Below are 13,640 nucleotides of genomic sequence, written 5' to 3' on the forward strand. Positions count from 1 at the left end.
CGAGGGTTAGCCTACTCAGAAAGCAAACTGGGACTGAACATAATACCATTCTCTGTTTCATCATCACTTTGCACAACCTTCTCACTCTCATCTGGAGCTGCAAAGGTAGCACAGAACAAAACAAAACAAAAAAAAGACACAAAAAGAAACAAAACATGAGTTTAACTAAGAGTTCATGGAGGCCCGAGACGTCCGTGAGGTCGGCTGTGTGTCCACCACCGTGTGAGCGAGTTAGTCACTTCGTCCGCCACCAACGCCGTCACCGGGATTTGTTAGTGACATCTGACGTGAGGTGTAGGTGAAGAAGCGACTACACCGACGGGCTGTAAGGTAAGCTACACCGCCGAGAAGGACACCACCCAGAATAGCTTCTGCCCCAGACAGCGCTTTGCAACCATGCATTCCCACCGCTACAGGACTCATGAACACGTGACAGGAGTGTCAGGATGGCTGAGGCATGCTACTGAACAACATGCAGGAGGGAGACGGAGGGATCAGAGACCAAGCATCTAGTCTACAGTAGCAGCTGCAAAAATCACAATAAAAAAAACAAACATAGTGCAGTGCCTTGAAAAATTTTCACTCTTATTTTTTTCCCCCACATTTTATCAGAGTACAGTAGAAAACATAATGCTTTAATAAGATTTTATGACACAGACAAATAATTACTGGTTAATTGCAAAGCGGAAAATAAATGTAAAAAAGATCCAGCACTACCAGTTGCCTTCAAAATCCTGTGTCTGTTCAATCCACTATCTGAAAATGACAGTGTTGCAAATCTACCACAACAAGGTCATCAGCACCAAGAATGCAGAAGGAGCAACAATGGAACGGCTTGGATCACACATATCAAACTCAGGGTTCAGGGGCCAAATCTGGCCCACCACAGCTGTTGATGTAGCCCACATGAACAGAACCTTTATAGGAGCAGTATTATGCGTTTTCCAGCCACAGAATCATTTTATAGCACAATACAGTAACTATGCTACCTTCAGTTATAAATATGTTATCAAATATGACTTAAAAGAAATTTGATGCTTTGAAATTGGGCCTCTGTCTCTTTAAGAAAGTCCTGTTCTTTCCAAAACTCTGCCTTCAGGTAGTCATCGCATCCCTCCTCTATTAACCCTTCAACAATGTTTTTACCAGCATTTTATAGAGAAGTAGCTGGTATAATGAACTCAGCACCAGGTGTCTGCTAATTGTTGCTGCTGCTAGTCTGAAGAAGCTGACTAGCAAATCAATAAAATCAAAGAAGTTTTCATCTTTATGCTAACAAATTACATCAGTGCAAAAAGATGTTCAGTATCATTTTATTTTAAGAAATATCAATTGAATAGAGAGCACGCTATTTAGTAATATTTTAATAGAGTTTTGTTTTCAATGATTTATATCACAAACAGGGTCTTTGAAGACATGCGTGATCTTCATATGGCCTTAAAAGGAAATAGATTGATACCCCTGGTTTAGATAAAAGAATATTCATGTCTAGACTTCAAACTAATTGCATCTCTAACACAAGACTTGTTATGATGTCCAAGTTTTCCAAAAAGAATGGGAGAAATTTACAAAGTATGTAATACAAAAGGTCAGCAAAACCTTATCCATTTCACTCCACCACACAAATATGCACAATTCTGTGTTGGTCTGTCTCACAAAACCTCATTAATTTGTTTTGTAGCTGTTGGTTGTAAAGTGTTAAAATGTGAAAAGGCACTGCACATGTTCTTAAGAAACAGTTACTGAAGTCTTCTGTCGTAATGTGGCTACAGCAGAAGCTGATGATGTTGGTCGCTCTCATCCCTACAGCTCCCCTAACATGAAAGTTAGGAAGGGTTACAGTTGTCTTGGCAGCCTTACTGTACTTCTCCTCTTTGCATCTCTGCAGGATCTCTAAGCTCCTCTGATGCACAGGGTGCTGCAGAAAGCTAAAACTATCCATTTTTTTCAATACTGCACAGGGAGCAGCGTCATCATGCCCTTGGAGAAGCAAAACAAAAAGGAAAGAAAGAAGAAGAAAAACAAAACATAAGGGCAGAGGAAGGAGAAAGGGAGAGAGAGACATGAAGAGATTAGACAGTGTAGAAATGGAGGATTTCAGGAGATGCAGTTTTCTACTTGAACAAGACAGTTTTCTACTTGAAGAGAAGACGGTAAACATTTGAAAACGACACTACGAGGTTCGACTCTGTGGGTTTCTGTGTGAGGTCGTGGCCAAAGTTTTCTTTTTTTGTGGTGCAAATGTTATTTCAAAAATTAGCAGCTTCAATTTACACCATTTTAAAATGGTCAGTGAGAGGTTTAGACATTGACAAGAAGCTTGAGGTTTCCAAAGAGTTCTGTCTGCTTTTTAAGGACGTCTTACCACCAGTGCAGAACTCGCTTAATACGGGCAGCAGGTGAGTGTGGATGGATCCGCACACACATCTCATTAAACAGCATTTGCATCACTGTCGAAAACATTTGGCCACGACTGTGTGTGCTCACCCCATACGGTACCTCCATGCATCGTCTTCTACGGGTTTTTTCTTCCGTTCTGCACATCTAGTCTCTTTAGACAAGATGGTGGTGAGTGAACACAAATCAGTTCACTGGGATTTAGTCAAGAGCAACTTTGTGCTGTTGCAGAGATTTTTCAGAACACATTTAACAAATACCGCTGGGTGAGTTAGTTTAAGGATTTCTACAGGTTCTAAAAGTATATTCAAACATCCACAACAAAAGTGAAGGAAGAGCTAGAGAGGGAGCAGCAATGCTTACAGTAACAATCTGATACTGAGATCTGTGGCATTATAAGAGTGAACTCTAAAGACGGAAAAATGCATTCACAGAGCGAGGAAGCTGAGAGAGACAAAGAGCTAAACTACTGAAAATACGTATCAAAACTACAAGCACTAATAGCACAACACTGCAGACAATCGATACAAAATGTAGTGAGAAAAACTGAACTGCAGATCATCATTTTCTCTTTGTATGTAGTAATTAAACTTTATTTTACTACCTGATCTCTGAGTCAGTTTCAGATGTAAAGACGTAACATTTTAAAAAGGTATAATTTCAACTTTTAGATTTCATTCTACTGTGCATCATCTTTTTAAAGAGACTCTAAAGAAAGACCCGCAGTTGTGTGGGCAGCAGAATGCAGTGCTGTCCCTCCCACACGTGTTGCTATTCATTGCCAACTACCTGGTAGAGAAAACGCTATCACACAGACAAGTTTGCTCATTAATGGCTGCGTTTCCATTACATATGTGTGCAAAACTTTCTCAGTATTCCACAAATGTTGAAAAAACTAAACGTCACAATTGTGGGGTTTTTATTACATGATAAATGCAAAGAAAGGAAATCACATGGGAATCACAAGATAAAAAAGTAAAAACATGATATGCCATCGCCCTCTGTCGTCTTTTCAGACAGCAGTAACATCACGACTCATGTGAAACTAAATTAGAGTTTACATTGCAATTCTGTGAAATACACTAATTTCGATTCAGTCGAAAAACCACCTCAGCCTTTACATTAATCCAATTAATTTTTGTAATTTCAATTTGCGCAATTATATGGTTAATGGAAACGCAGTTTTACAAGCAGAATATCTGTCCAGCTGCGAACTGCAGGCTAGCCCTGTCTGAGCTGGTTTTAGCGTGGCGTACTTGTCTTATTCCAAAACCACAACTAACTTCAACAACTGCTCATCTTAAATTTTTGCTTAAAAAATAAAACATTGTAAATAACAGCCTTTTTAATTGCAGTGTTACATTTGTCAGCAGTTGAAACAATTTACCTTTTCAATAAGTTACTAACTTGATACGAAGGTATTTTAACTCGAGGTTAAAATGCTAGTGCATGTCTGTATATTACCACACAAAAAAAATTGGCTCGCTCGTCAACACTTAACGCATCTTAAAGGAGACACAAAAGTTGCTATGGATGCACTCTCTCACCAGTCTTCTTGTGTGTGTGCCTCTTCCCGGCCTCTCTAAAAGCCACCAGGGCCCTGAAGTACGCCCGGAGCACCGCCCAGCGGAACGTGGCCGACGGGTCGATGCCGATCAGGCTGCAGATGAACGCGTTCTTGCTGCTCTTTAGCAGAGCTACGATGTCTGGTCGCATGTGATCCGTGTTCTTCTCCCTAAAGTCCTGCGTTGTAGTGGAAGACATAAAAATGACGACATGCCCCTTTATCTGGATATAAACATCTTCTACTCAACACCAGACGGCAGCTCTTGAAAACTCCTGCTGACCTTAACGCCGTACTTGACCTTGCCAGCGTAGTGCCTGATGATGAAGGCGGGCTCCATGACGGCAGGAAACTCGATGTAGCTGTTCCCTTCATGCTGCCGCTTGAACTTATCCAACAGCGTCTGATTGGTGGCTTGAGGGAAGCTGGAATTAGGAACAGAGGCGAGCGCTTTGAAGAACAATAGATGTTGCATCTGCTTTTAATGCTGAAGAAGAAGAAAAAATAAGAAATCCGCCAGAGGATCAGAACCCTTATGCACTTGTTTAAAGCTGTCACTTGCATCATGGATCCTGCAGCATTAATCACACACACACACACAAAAAAAACCACACACACACAAAAGAAAAACGTTTGACGGTTTTTTGATCTCTGCTCCGAACACGATGAATTTATGAAGTCCAGAATAAATGAAAGATCGTGGCACACGTCATCTGATCTGCAGCCTGTTAGGAGACGCTCAGCGCCAACGCAGGAAGACGTGAAGCTGCTTTTTCACGAGCCGACACACCGCTCTGAGGCCAGCCAGATTGTTGAGCTCCGCTCACATGTTCTCCATTACATCTGAGACACCGGGCTTCACCTTGACTATTTGTTTTCTTTGAGTTTTGACGAGGCTGGCTTTAAAAGCTGTTCCTTATAACATCACCTTGACAACAAGTAGCGAAGAATTTAAGCTCAGAACGGAGCAGAAAACTTTACTATGTGTAGTTCTTGGCTGGGCATTGTGTACTGATGCCCATTAAGAATCTTATTTGAACTAATTTAAAGTCAATTATCTGCTTTCTGCTTGAGGTGTTTTTTTTTTTTAGATAAATAATTCATTAGTGAACAAAACTGAAAAGAAAGTTGTGAAAAACCCATAAAAAATGCTGTTTAAACAAACGTAATAAAACGACGACAGATTGATCTATTTTCATGAGCACAAAGAGTTATAAAATCTTCAGAAGGCATCTTCCTTAAAGCAGATTTCAGGTCAAATTTCCTTCTGTACCATTAATAGTAACAGCCAGAGAATCTATCAAGAACGAGAAGGAAGAAAAAAAAAAGAAAAGACATCAGGCGCTCACAGGAAGACAGGAAGAATGAGACACCAGGGGTTCTGGAACGGGGTGAAACCTGAGCTACAAAAACAAGACAGCTGAAAGGCTCCGTGCTTTCCAGCTCTTCCATGTGGGAAAAATCTGTTTCAGTGTCCAAAAGGAGAAGAAAGGCGAATTAAAGGAGGAAATATAGTTCTTAAATTAGCCGCAAAACAGCAGTGAACTTCAAAGTATCAGATGTACTTTTTTCCCCCGCTGCTATGACAAAATCAATTGAACAGAAAACAAGAGTTATGATCAAATCAAGATGTGAAAACCTTTTATTCACAGCATTAATATGACGGGACGTGACAGAAAGGTCACACAGATAGATTAGTGTTGATTTAAAGTTTCATGCTGCCTGAGGTACGTCAAGAATAAATCCTCCTCTTAATTCTGCATATCTAGATTCGTCTTCATGTTTCTTCTGGTTCATACCGTCCTCACAGCGGTTTTCTCTGGCTTACTCAACTGGCCTCTTTAAGATGTCTCATCGTCACTTAATTTAATTTGAATTCAAAAACCGTGGCGAGAAGCAACAGTGCGAGGATACACACATCCTGGGCCAGCGTTTTAGGTTTTACAGCTGATGGGGGTTTCAGGGTTTCAGCATGAAGACAGAACGGAGGTCTCAGTTGGAATGAAACCAGAAACTCTGCTGTCGTGTCAGCATGTCTGCCAGTTTTGTTTCAGCTAGCCAAACGCACTGGATGAACCTTTTCACAGAGAAACAAAAGGAAAAAAAAAGAAAAAGAGAGAGACTTTGCGAAGCAATGAAACAGTGAAACTAGACGACTCACTTGCACTCTTCGTCCAGCAGGTGGAACAGCGCTGTGGGCTTCTTGCTGATCAGGCCAATGCAGCCCGTATTGTCGATGTAATCGATGTTCCTCCAGCTGATGCCCTCCGCTCTGTACTCCTCCTGCAGGGTCACATGAAGACAAAAAGAAAGCCAAGTGTCAACGCTACCTGACCTTCAGCAGTTTGGTTTGATAAGGTGTGTTGTTTGGTGGGATTGGGTTCAGGTCCTACTTTAGGTTATTTCCAAGTATCGGTAAATCTGAGCACACATGTGGGGCACATCAGGGTTCCACTCTTGGGCAACTTTTAGTCGTCATCTACCTGATCATTCTAACTCAGATTGTGGAGTTGTACAACATCAAGGTGTCTGCATGCAGTATGCTGATGACATACAACTTTATATAGATTTTTTTCCTGTACTTTATATGTGATTTTTGGCTTTAAAAAGCAAGGTAAGAAGTCAACACTCATCTAAACAGCATATAGCAAAAAAGTAGGTGTCACCATGGACCTCAATTTTAAAAAAACAAATTAAGTCTTTCTCTAAATCAGCATGCAACCACCTTAAAATATTAAAAGAAAAATAAACGGTTTTCTACCAAAACAAGACAAACAATGATGCGTGTTTTCGCTTTAAATTGGATTGGTTATTGTAATAAAATCTATATACTTCTCTAGAAAAAAAAAATCTATTTAAAATTCTGCTGCCAAAGTCTCAACAAACGGCAAGAAGATAAATCATCTGGCTCCCTGTAAATAAATCTTGTTGATGATCTAGTAACATTTATTTATTTTGAACATGATAGAAGCATAGAGTCACACACACGAACAAGGAAAAGACTTACTTTTGAGGTAATGTTGAGGTTATTGTAATACTTTTGTATTACAATAACCTCAACATGCTCAAAAAGGAGTAGGAAGAAGATGTTCAAGTAATGACCCATTAATTGATTAAATCTGCATTTTAGTGTTTCCTTCTATTTATTTGATGCTGTTGTGCATTTTAAAGTGTATTTGTATTATTTCATGTTTTGGTGCTTTTAAGGTGTCTCATCTCTGTTCCTTTGTTTTCCTGTAAAGCACTTTGACTTACCCCATGCTTCAGCTATCAGAGAATATTCACTTACCTCATGAGAGTACCCGTTATTTACACATCAAGTTTATAACTTGCCAATTAAAGCAACATTCACAGGCTTTGTCTGACCTCTCTGTGCTTTCTTATTCTGAGAAACAACGTCTTCCCCAGTTTCATGTCTTCCTGGGAAAGACATTTATCCAATGAAAACCTTAATCCAGGAGAGGTTTAATAAAATGACTGGATTTTTTTTCTTGCTTCTCTTGTTCCTACCCTGGAGTCAGGAAGTAGAAAAAAAAACTAATTGAGTGTAAAGAATTGTTTATTCTGTCTGTGTGCAGGAACGTGAAGTTCACAGGGAAAAATATGAAACAACAAAACTTTAACTTCAACGTGCTACAAAATAAAACTGTCAAAATTAGATCCACGAGTTTTAATATGAACATAATGATATCAAGTAGTTAATGGAGCAATATCTCAGTATTATATCTGCTTTTCATAGAAATAAATGAATAAAATGAAAAATAAATAAGTCAAACAAGTCATTTTTGAATTTTTCAATTTTAAAAGAATGTCTGGCTTAAAAGATTGCACTTTATTAATTTCATAAAGTAGATCTAAAGATGTGCACAGTGAGTGCAATATCCTGGACCAAGCACTCCTCCTCCTCCAGAAACCACAGCTGAGTAATTACCCAGAGAAGTTGAGTCAGCACCCTTCTGACTCACAAAATGAATATTATCTGCTTCGTATACTTCCAACCATGCACCGTTACACTGAATGAGGAGCAGGTGTTTGCTAGAACCTTTTAGATTTTTACTATAAGAAATGACCCATTTTTGAGTTTTTTTGTTTTTACTGCCTTAAATGTGTTTAATGAAACAACAGCAGCATTTATGCTTCTCTTTTGTTGGCCAGCATCAACATAAAGTACTCCATAACTACTGAGTGGATTTTAAAATTGTATACAAATAAAAATGTGAAACCTTCAGCTCCTCTGACTCGATACTTCGTGTTGTAATCTGAACATTTTGGAGAGATTAATCTACACCAGTTTTGCAATTGTTTCCAATTTTCTTAGCAAAATAACCTAATCTGAACAACTAACATTTAGGAAACTTTGGTTTTCTAGCCTGGCTGAATATTCTGAATTGAATTTAGGTCTAGACTTTGACTAGGCCATCCTAACGGATTTACAGATTGATCTACACCATTTCATTGCACCTATGGTTGTTCAGTAGAAAGTGATCTTCCACTTTAATTCTTCCACATCCTTTAATAGTTAAGAGTATTGCAATGTACTAGAGGAGGGTGTGAAGCAGGCCTCACTGGAAACATGAAGCAAAGCCGCTTTTGGATGTTTTATCTCAGCTGAATCACTACCAGAGACTGACTCAGTGGAGCTCATTGATTTTTCCACACTCTAATAGTGCTCTGTTTTCCCCCCTGTTGGCCTGTTTTTTTCATTCAATTATGACCGGACGTTATGTCACAAGCAGATGCAATTTGGTATCAGAACCAGCTGTGATATTAAATAAAAAATTGTACATTGCTCTGACTGAATCCAATCCTGCTGGCTGAGTTTTAGTTTGCTGTAACTGTGAAAATATGCAAAGGTGATGATGAAGTCTAAGGACAAAGAAATGCAGTACAGTATTACACTGGCATACCAATGACTGTGGAGCAAACACTACACTAAAAGTCAAAAACTGCACTTTAACACCCTAACTTAGCAAATGGTGCAGTCCAGGAGCAAATTCTTCTAAATCCAATTGCTAGTGTATATTTTTATGCATTTATTTTCCAAGAATTTATATTGCTTAAGGTTACATTTTTATTAATATTTAACAAATTGGAAGGAGTAACTCGTCAACAAATAAGCAATTTCCCCTTCAGGGTCAATAAAGTATACTCTATTCTATTCTAACCCAGTAATTATAATTTAAGTCATTCAAAATGAAAAAAACAAAAACAAACAAATATGTAATGCTGAGGCTAAGAATTCAATTTTCTAAAATCAGATCTTAAAATTTTCTGAAAGGCAGTTTTCATACATCTTGATGAAGAGCAGCAAAAACAAAAAACAAACAAAAAAACATTGTATTATAAAAACGGTTTTCCTCATGATGATCTCCAACTAGCCGAGGTGATTTGATCCAAGTACAACACAAGCTAAATATTGTCGATATTGAGAAACTGAGGCACCAAAAGAGTTTGTAATTCAAATGCTTTACACTGAGAATATTGAAATCTGGAGTTAGCGTTTTATACGCTTATGGAAGCTGGTGTGTCTAGAGCGGACATCAAAGGCAAGCAAAGCCAACCCATCTCCAAAGCAAAGAGTCAAGTGATAAGTTGTCGGGCAGTAACTGGAGCCAGACAGTCAGTCAAAACAGTACATAAAAGTCGGCACATAGAGGATGACTTATAGATGTGTTGGACAGCTTTATCAGCCCTTGATGGACTTTTACAGAGGGTCTATCTAAGGCTTGCAGGAGGCCAAGTGGTTAGGTTACGCAGTTACATATGGGGTAAACAGATGTTACTGTCAGTACTAATGAGCAGATGCCTTCATTGGTTCCGTGATATCAATGCCATCAGGACATAGATAGGAAACTTTTCATGTCATCATGCAATATAGAAACAGGCCAGAGCAAAAGATGGCTGTACTTGGAGTGGAACTATGACCAAAATGACTGGACTGGTGACGCACAATGATGTATTCTGTCCAGCAATGACTGTTTATCCATCTGGAGCTGCCAAAGCAGAGAACCAGTCCTACCAATGATTAAAAGACACAAACTGACTTGCTTCTGACCTCATTGTGTGGGGAGTCATAGGGTGTGACTTCTTACTCTGGTACAGTCTTTCAGATAGAAAACACATCCTGCCAGTGCCCGTTGATCTACTGGGAGTTTTATAAATGTCTCTGGTTTACAGAGAATGGTTCAAAAATGAGAGAGCAAACCGATGTATGCAGGAAAAGCCACACTGATGAAAATGTGTTGATGCCAAAGGAAAATGGGCAGCTTTGATCAGCCAATCAACCACTCATAGCAATCAAGGTATGCCGCAACAACAACACATTAGTTAACCTTGAAACACAGTGACAGAACAGTCAACTACAGTCCACACAGGCTCACCAACACCGGACAATAACAGACTGAGAAAACATTGCCATTAACATGGCATTCATTTATGAATGCCATATTAATTCATTCATTTATGAATGCCATGTTAATATGAAAAGTATGAAAGAATGGTTCTATCATATTGTGCATCAAACGTTCAGGCAGCTGGTGGTAGATATTTCCATGGCACAGTTTTGACCATTAGTACCAACTGAGAATCATAAAGCACTAAAACTTACCTTAGAGTTGTTGCTGACCAACAGGGTACCAATCTACCAGCAGTATAACGCACCACGTGAAAAGGTGCAATACGAAACCAATAACCTCACCGTACTCCAATGTCATATTAGATCTTAATCGAGACGAGTGATTTTGGGATGTGGTGGAACATGAGATTTGCATCATGGGTTTGTATAAATGACAAACCTCCAGAAAGTGTGCAATGCCATGATGTTGATGTGGACCAGAACCTCTGAGTAATGTTTCTGACACCTCTCTGAATCCATGCCACAGAGGTTGGATTTTATGGAGGCAAAATGGGGTTTAGTCAGGTCGTAACAAAGTGTGCTTAACAAGATAAAGACTAAAAGAGTAGGAATGCTGGAAAAAATAAAAAATAAAAAATTGTTTAAAAAAAACAAAAGAAATATCATCAAGTGAATGTTCTCTGAACAATATCTTAAAGTCTCAACATACATCAGCCTGAACTGAACATGCTACAAATAAAGACTCTTGCTCTTTTTTTCAGTCAACCTGCAATAAAAAGATAAAAACCAAATTTTTTGGCGAGTCATTTTTTAACCTATCGGTCCAATGAGCAGATCTGATCTGATATTAAAAAGTACTATTTATTTAAATATTGTTGCTGTCCGTGTTTCTGAATTGTGACAGTGCAGGATTAGCTAAAGCAGAGAAGTGTCAGCATGTTAGCTTGTGTAAATATTGGCTATCGGCATGGCAGCAATCTCAATGTCGTCGCACATTTTCATTTCTGTGCATCCCTCCCTACGTTTCACACATACAGCAGTGACTAGAGCAGCTTGTTGTTTGACTAAACTGTGTAATTCTGCATCTTTTTCCTGGCTTTAAAAGGGGGCCCAGAGAACCAAACATGCCCAGGCAGGCCGCTGATTCCAAGCAAACACAATGTAAACCTGTGGGCAAATCTTAAATCATGACTTTAAAAGGCCTTTGAAGTTAATCAGATCACTTAGGAGGGTTTGTATCTTCAGCTGGGTAGTCACAGGGGACACAGTCTCAGCTTTACTACGCGGTTGCACAATGCAATGACAAGAACCTCCATTGTCTTACTGTTGCAAAAAATTTCACAGAAATGGCCTCTGGCATCAGTGCAGGCAAGTTGCTTTTTGAATGTTGAAGTATTCGGTGTATAATGAAACTGTAACTCACTTCAGGTCATGTTACAACAGGTAAACAGATCCTCTGAACCATTTGCATATTTCGTAGGAACACCTTCTTCTGGTAAAAAAAAACAAACAAAAAAAACATAACCTACCTGTTCAAGCTTAAAGATGTGCTGGTTGAAGTAATGCTGAAGACGCTCGTTGGCAAAGTTGATGCAGAACTGCTCAAAGCTGTTGTTCTCGTAGTCCTCGAAACCGAAGATGTCAAGAACACCGATGGACAAGATCTGAAGTAAAGGAAGACGAGAAAGAAATGACCAAATTGACATTTTCCATTTGGAATGTGCTGAAATCTGGGACAAAATGTAGCAATTTTATAAAAATTACAATTTTCTTAAATTTGAATGGTGAGGGCTTCCGTTTCATTTTACCTTGGTGGTCTCCTCCAGGTCTTTATTGTTCAGCAGAGCGTGGTTGATCCTGAAGACAATCCAGTCAAACAGAGCACTGTACAGAGACTTGGCCATCGAGTCTCGCACTGTACCAGCCTGAGAGGAGGAAGAACGCAACACAACACTTAGCTAGAGTCCACTGGAAAATGCACAGAGCAATCTAATCTATTTCTGCCGTCCTCATTTTTAAAGAGTATTTGATATTTTAAGAATGAATGAGTTTTTGTGTTGCCTAAAGAGGGGAAAAGGTAGAGGAAGAGGCAAGCAGAAGGTTTTTTTTTTTACTTTAGAAAATAGGCTAACTATGGTTTAAATATGAAAAATTATCAGACTTCTAAATACTGACAGACATCAACTACACATCAACTACTCAGCACTAAAAATATGCATCTCCCTTCAACCATTTTCAGAAACTTAAATGCATTTTATTTAGCTTTTAACTGGAAAAAACAACAAAGTAGTGCAAAGCACACAAAGCAAGGTTAATTTATAGAGCAATATCAGAAACATTTCTTAAAACTCCCTTCATTATTTAAAGTACTAAATACTAAATCTTGCATGTCCAATCAAAATATTAGCTCCTCATCACATTGTACAACCATCTTCATGTCACCTGGTAAAGACCAGATCCTATAAGTGTCTCTTTATACTTGATTTTATTGTTGGTGTATTCCGACAGTAACAATCACCTTTTCCTGCTTTCTGACATTTAGATTTTAAAAATGGCACCAAGACTATTTTTAAATCAGTGTAGCAAACAAAGAGATTTTGTTTCCCCAAACTGAAAATCTTTTTGCCTTATTTTATTATCTTTTGAGAGATTCTGATCTTATTTCCTTCTTATAAGTCAAAATAAAATGATTTAAAATCTAAATCTGCTGAAGGTATAAATTATTTTGGTTATTACATGCTGAATCTATTCTTTGTATTAATCCATATTTCTCGATGCAATGACAGAATTTAGCTTCCTGTAGATTTTGATCTGTCCTTTTTACTGCTGGTTCTGTTCAAATTTCCCCCCTGAGGCAGGTGGGGATGCATGAAAAGCTTCTGCTTTCTTTTTTTTGTCTTTAGACATACGTGTGGTTAATCTTTTTAAAATGCTTGGTGACCCTTTTTTTTTTGTAAGGCTAAGTTTAAAAATCGAGGGCAAATTGTAAAAGGGCTCCCAGCTTTTGCGTTTTAACGTAGGAGTCGAAATTTAAGACGCCATCCCTGAGTCACCCCTCGAGTTCACTTCGAGACACATCTGTGTCAGACATTAGAGCTCGGCCATCTGCATCTGACTTTGTGGCAGCTTTTGTATTCAACAGTCATAAAATATGCTGAAAAATGGGATCAGAATATTGACAATAAAAGTGATTTATATGACAGGGTAAAATATAAAATTCAGACAAATCGGACTTAAGAGTTTTTTTTTTTTATGTTACATTTCTGCTTTAAAAATCAAGCTTTTGAACTTTCACCTGACAATAAATCCTTTCAACATAGTCCT

At 38.6% G+C, this 13,640-nt stretch overlaps 1 protein-coding gene across 8 annotated transcripts in view; it reads right to left on the reverse strand.

Annotated features, from left to right (window-relative positions):
• myo9aa (myosin IXAa) overlaps nucleotides 1-13,640 on the reverse strand; it is a 103,527-nt gene that overhangs the window by 32,808 nt on the left and 57,079 nt on the right. For 4 of the 8 annotated variants that reach the window (XM_081605030.1, XM_081605025.1, XM_081605027.1 and 1 more), the window contains 7 exons: nucleotides 12,125-12,241; nucleotides 11,846-11,980; nucleotides 6,123-6,244; nucleotides 4,245-4,386; nucleotides 3,945-4,140; nucleotides 1,861-1,980; nucleotides 47-97 (listed from right to left, as the gene is read on the reverse strand). In XM_081605030.1, the coding sequence (XP_081461156.1) occupies nucleotides 47-97; nucleotides 1,861-1,980; nucleotides 3,945-4,140; nucleotides 4,245-4,386; nucleotides 6,123-6,244; nucleotides 11,846-11,980; nucleotides 12,125-12,241 (883 nt within the window). The remainder of the gene's footprint in view (nucleotides 1-46; nucleotides 98-1,860; nucleotides 1,981-3,944; nucleotides 4,141-4,244; nucleotides 4,387-6,122; nucleotides 6,245-11,845; nucleotides 11,981-12,124; nucleotides 12,242-13,640) is intronic. The other 4 variants (XM_081605026.1, XM_008404690.3, XM_081605028.1 and 1 more) reach the window with 3 other exon arrangements.

Source organism: Poecilia reticulata, chromosome 3 (genome assembly GCF_904066995.2).
Source record: "Poecilia reticulata chromosome 3, P_reticulata-male-v2, whole genome shotgun sequence".
Lineage (NCBI taxonomy): Eukaryota > Metazoa > Chordata > Actinopteri > Cyprinodontiformes > Poeciliidae > Poecilia > Poecilia reticulata.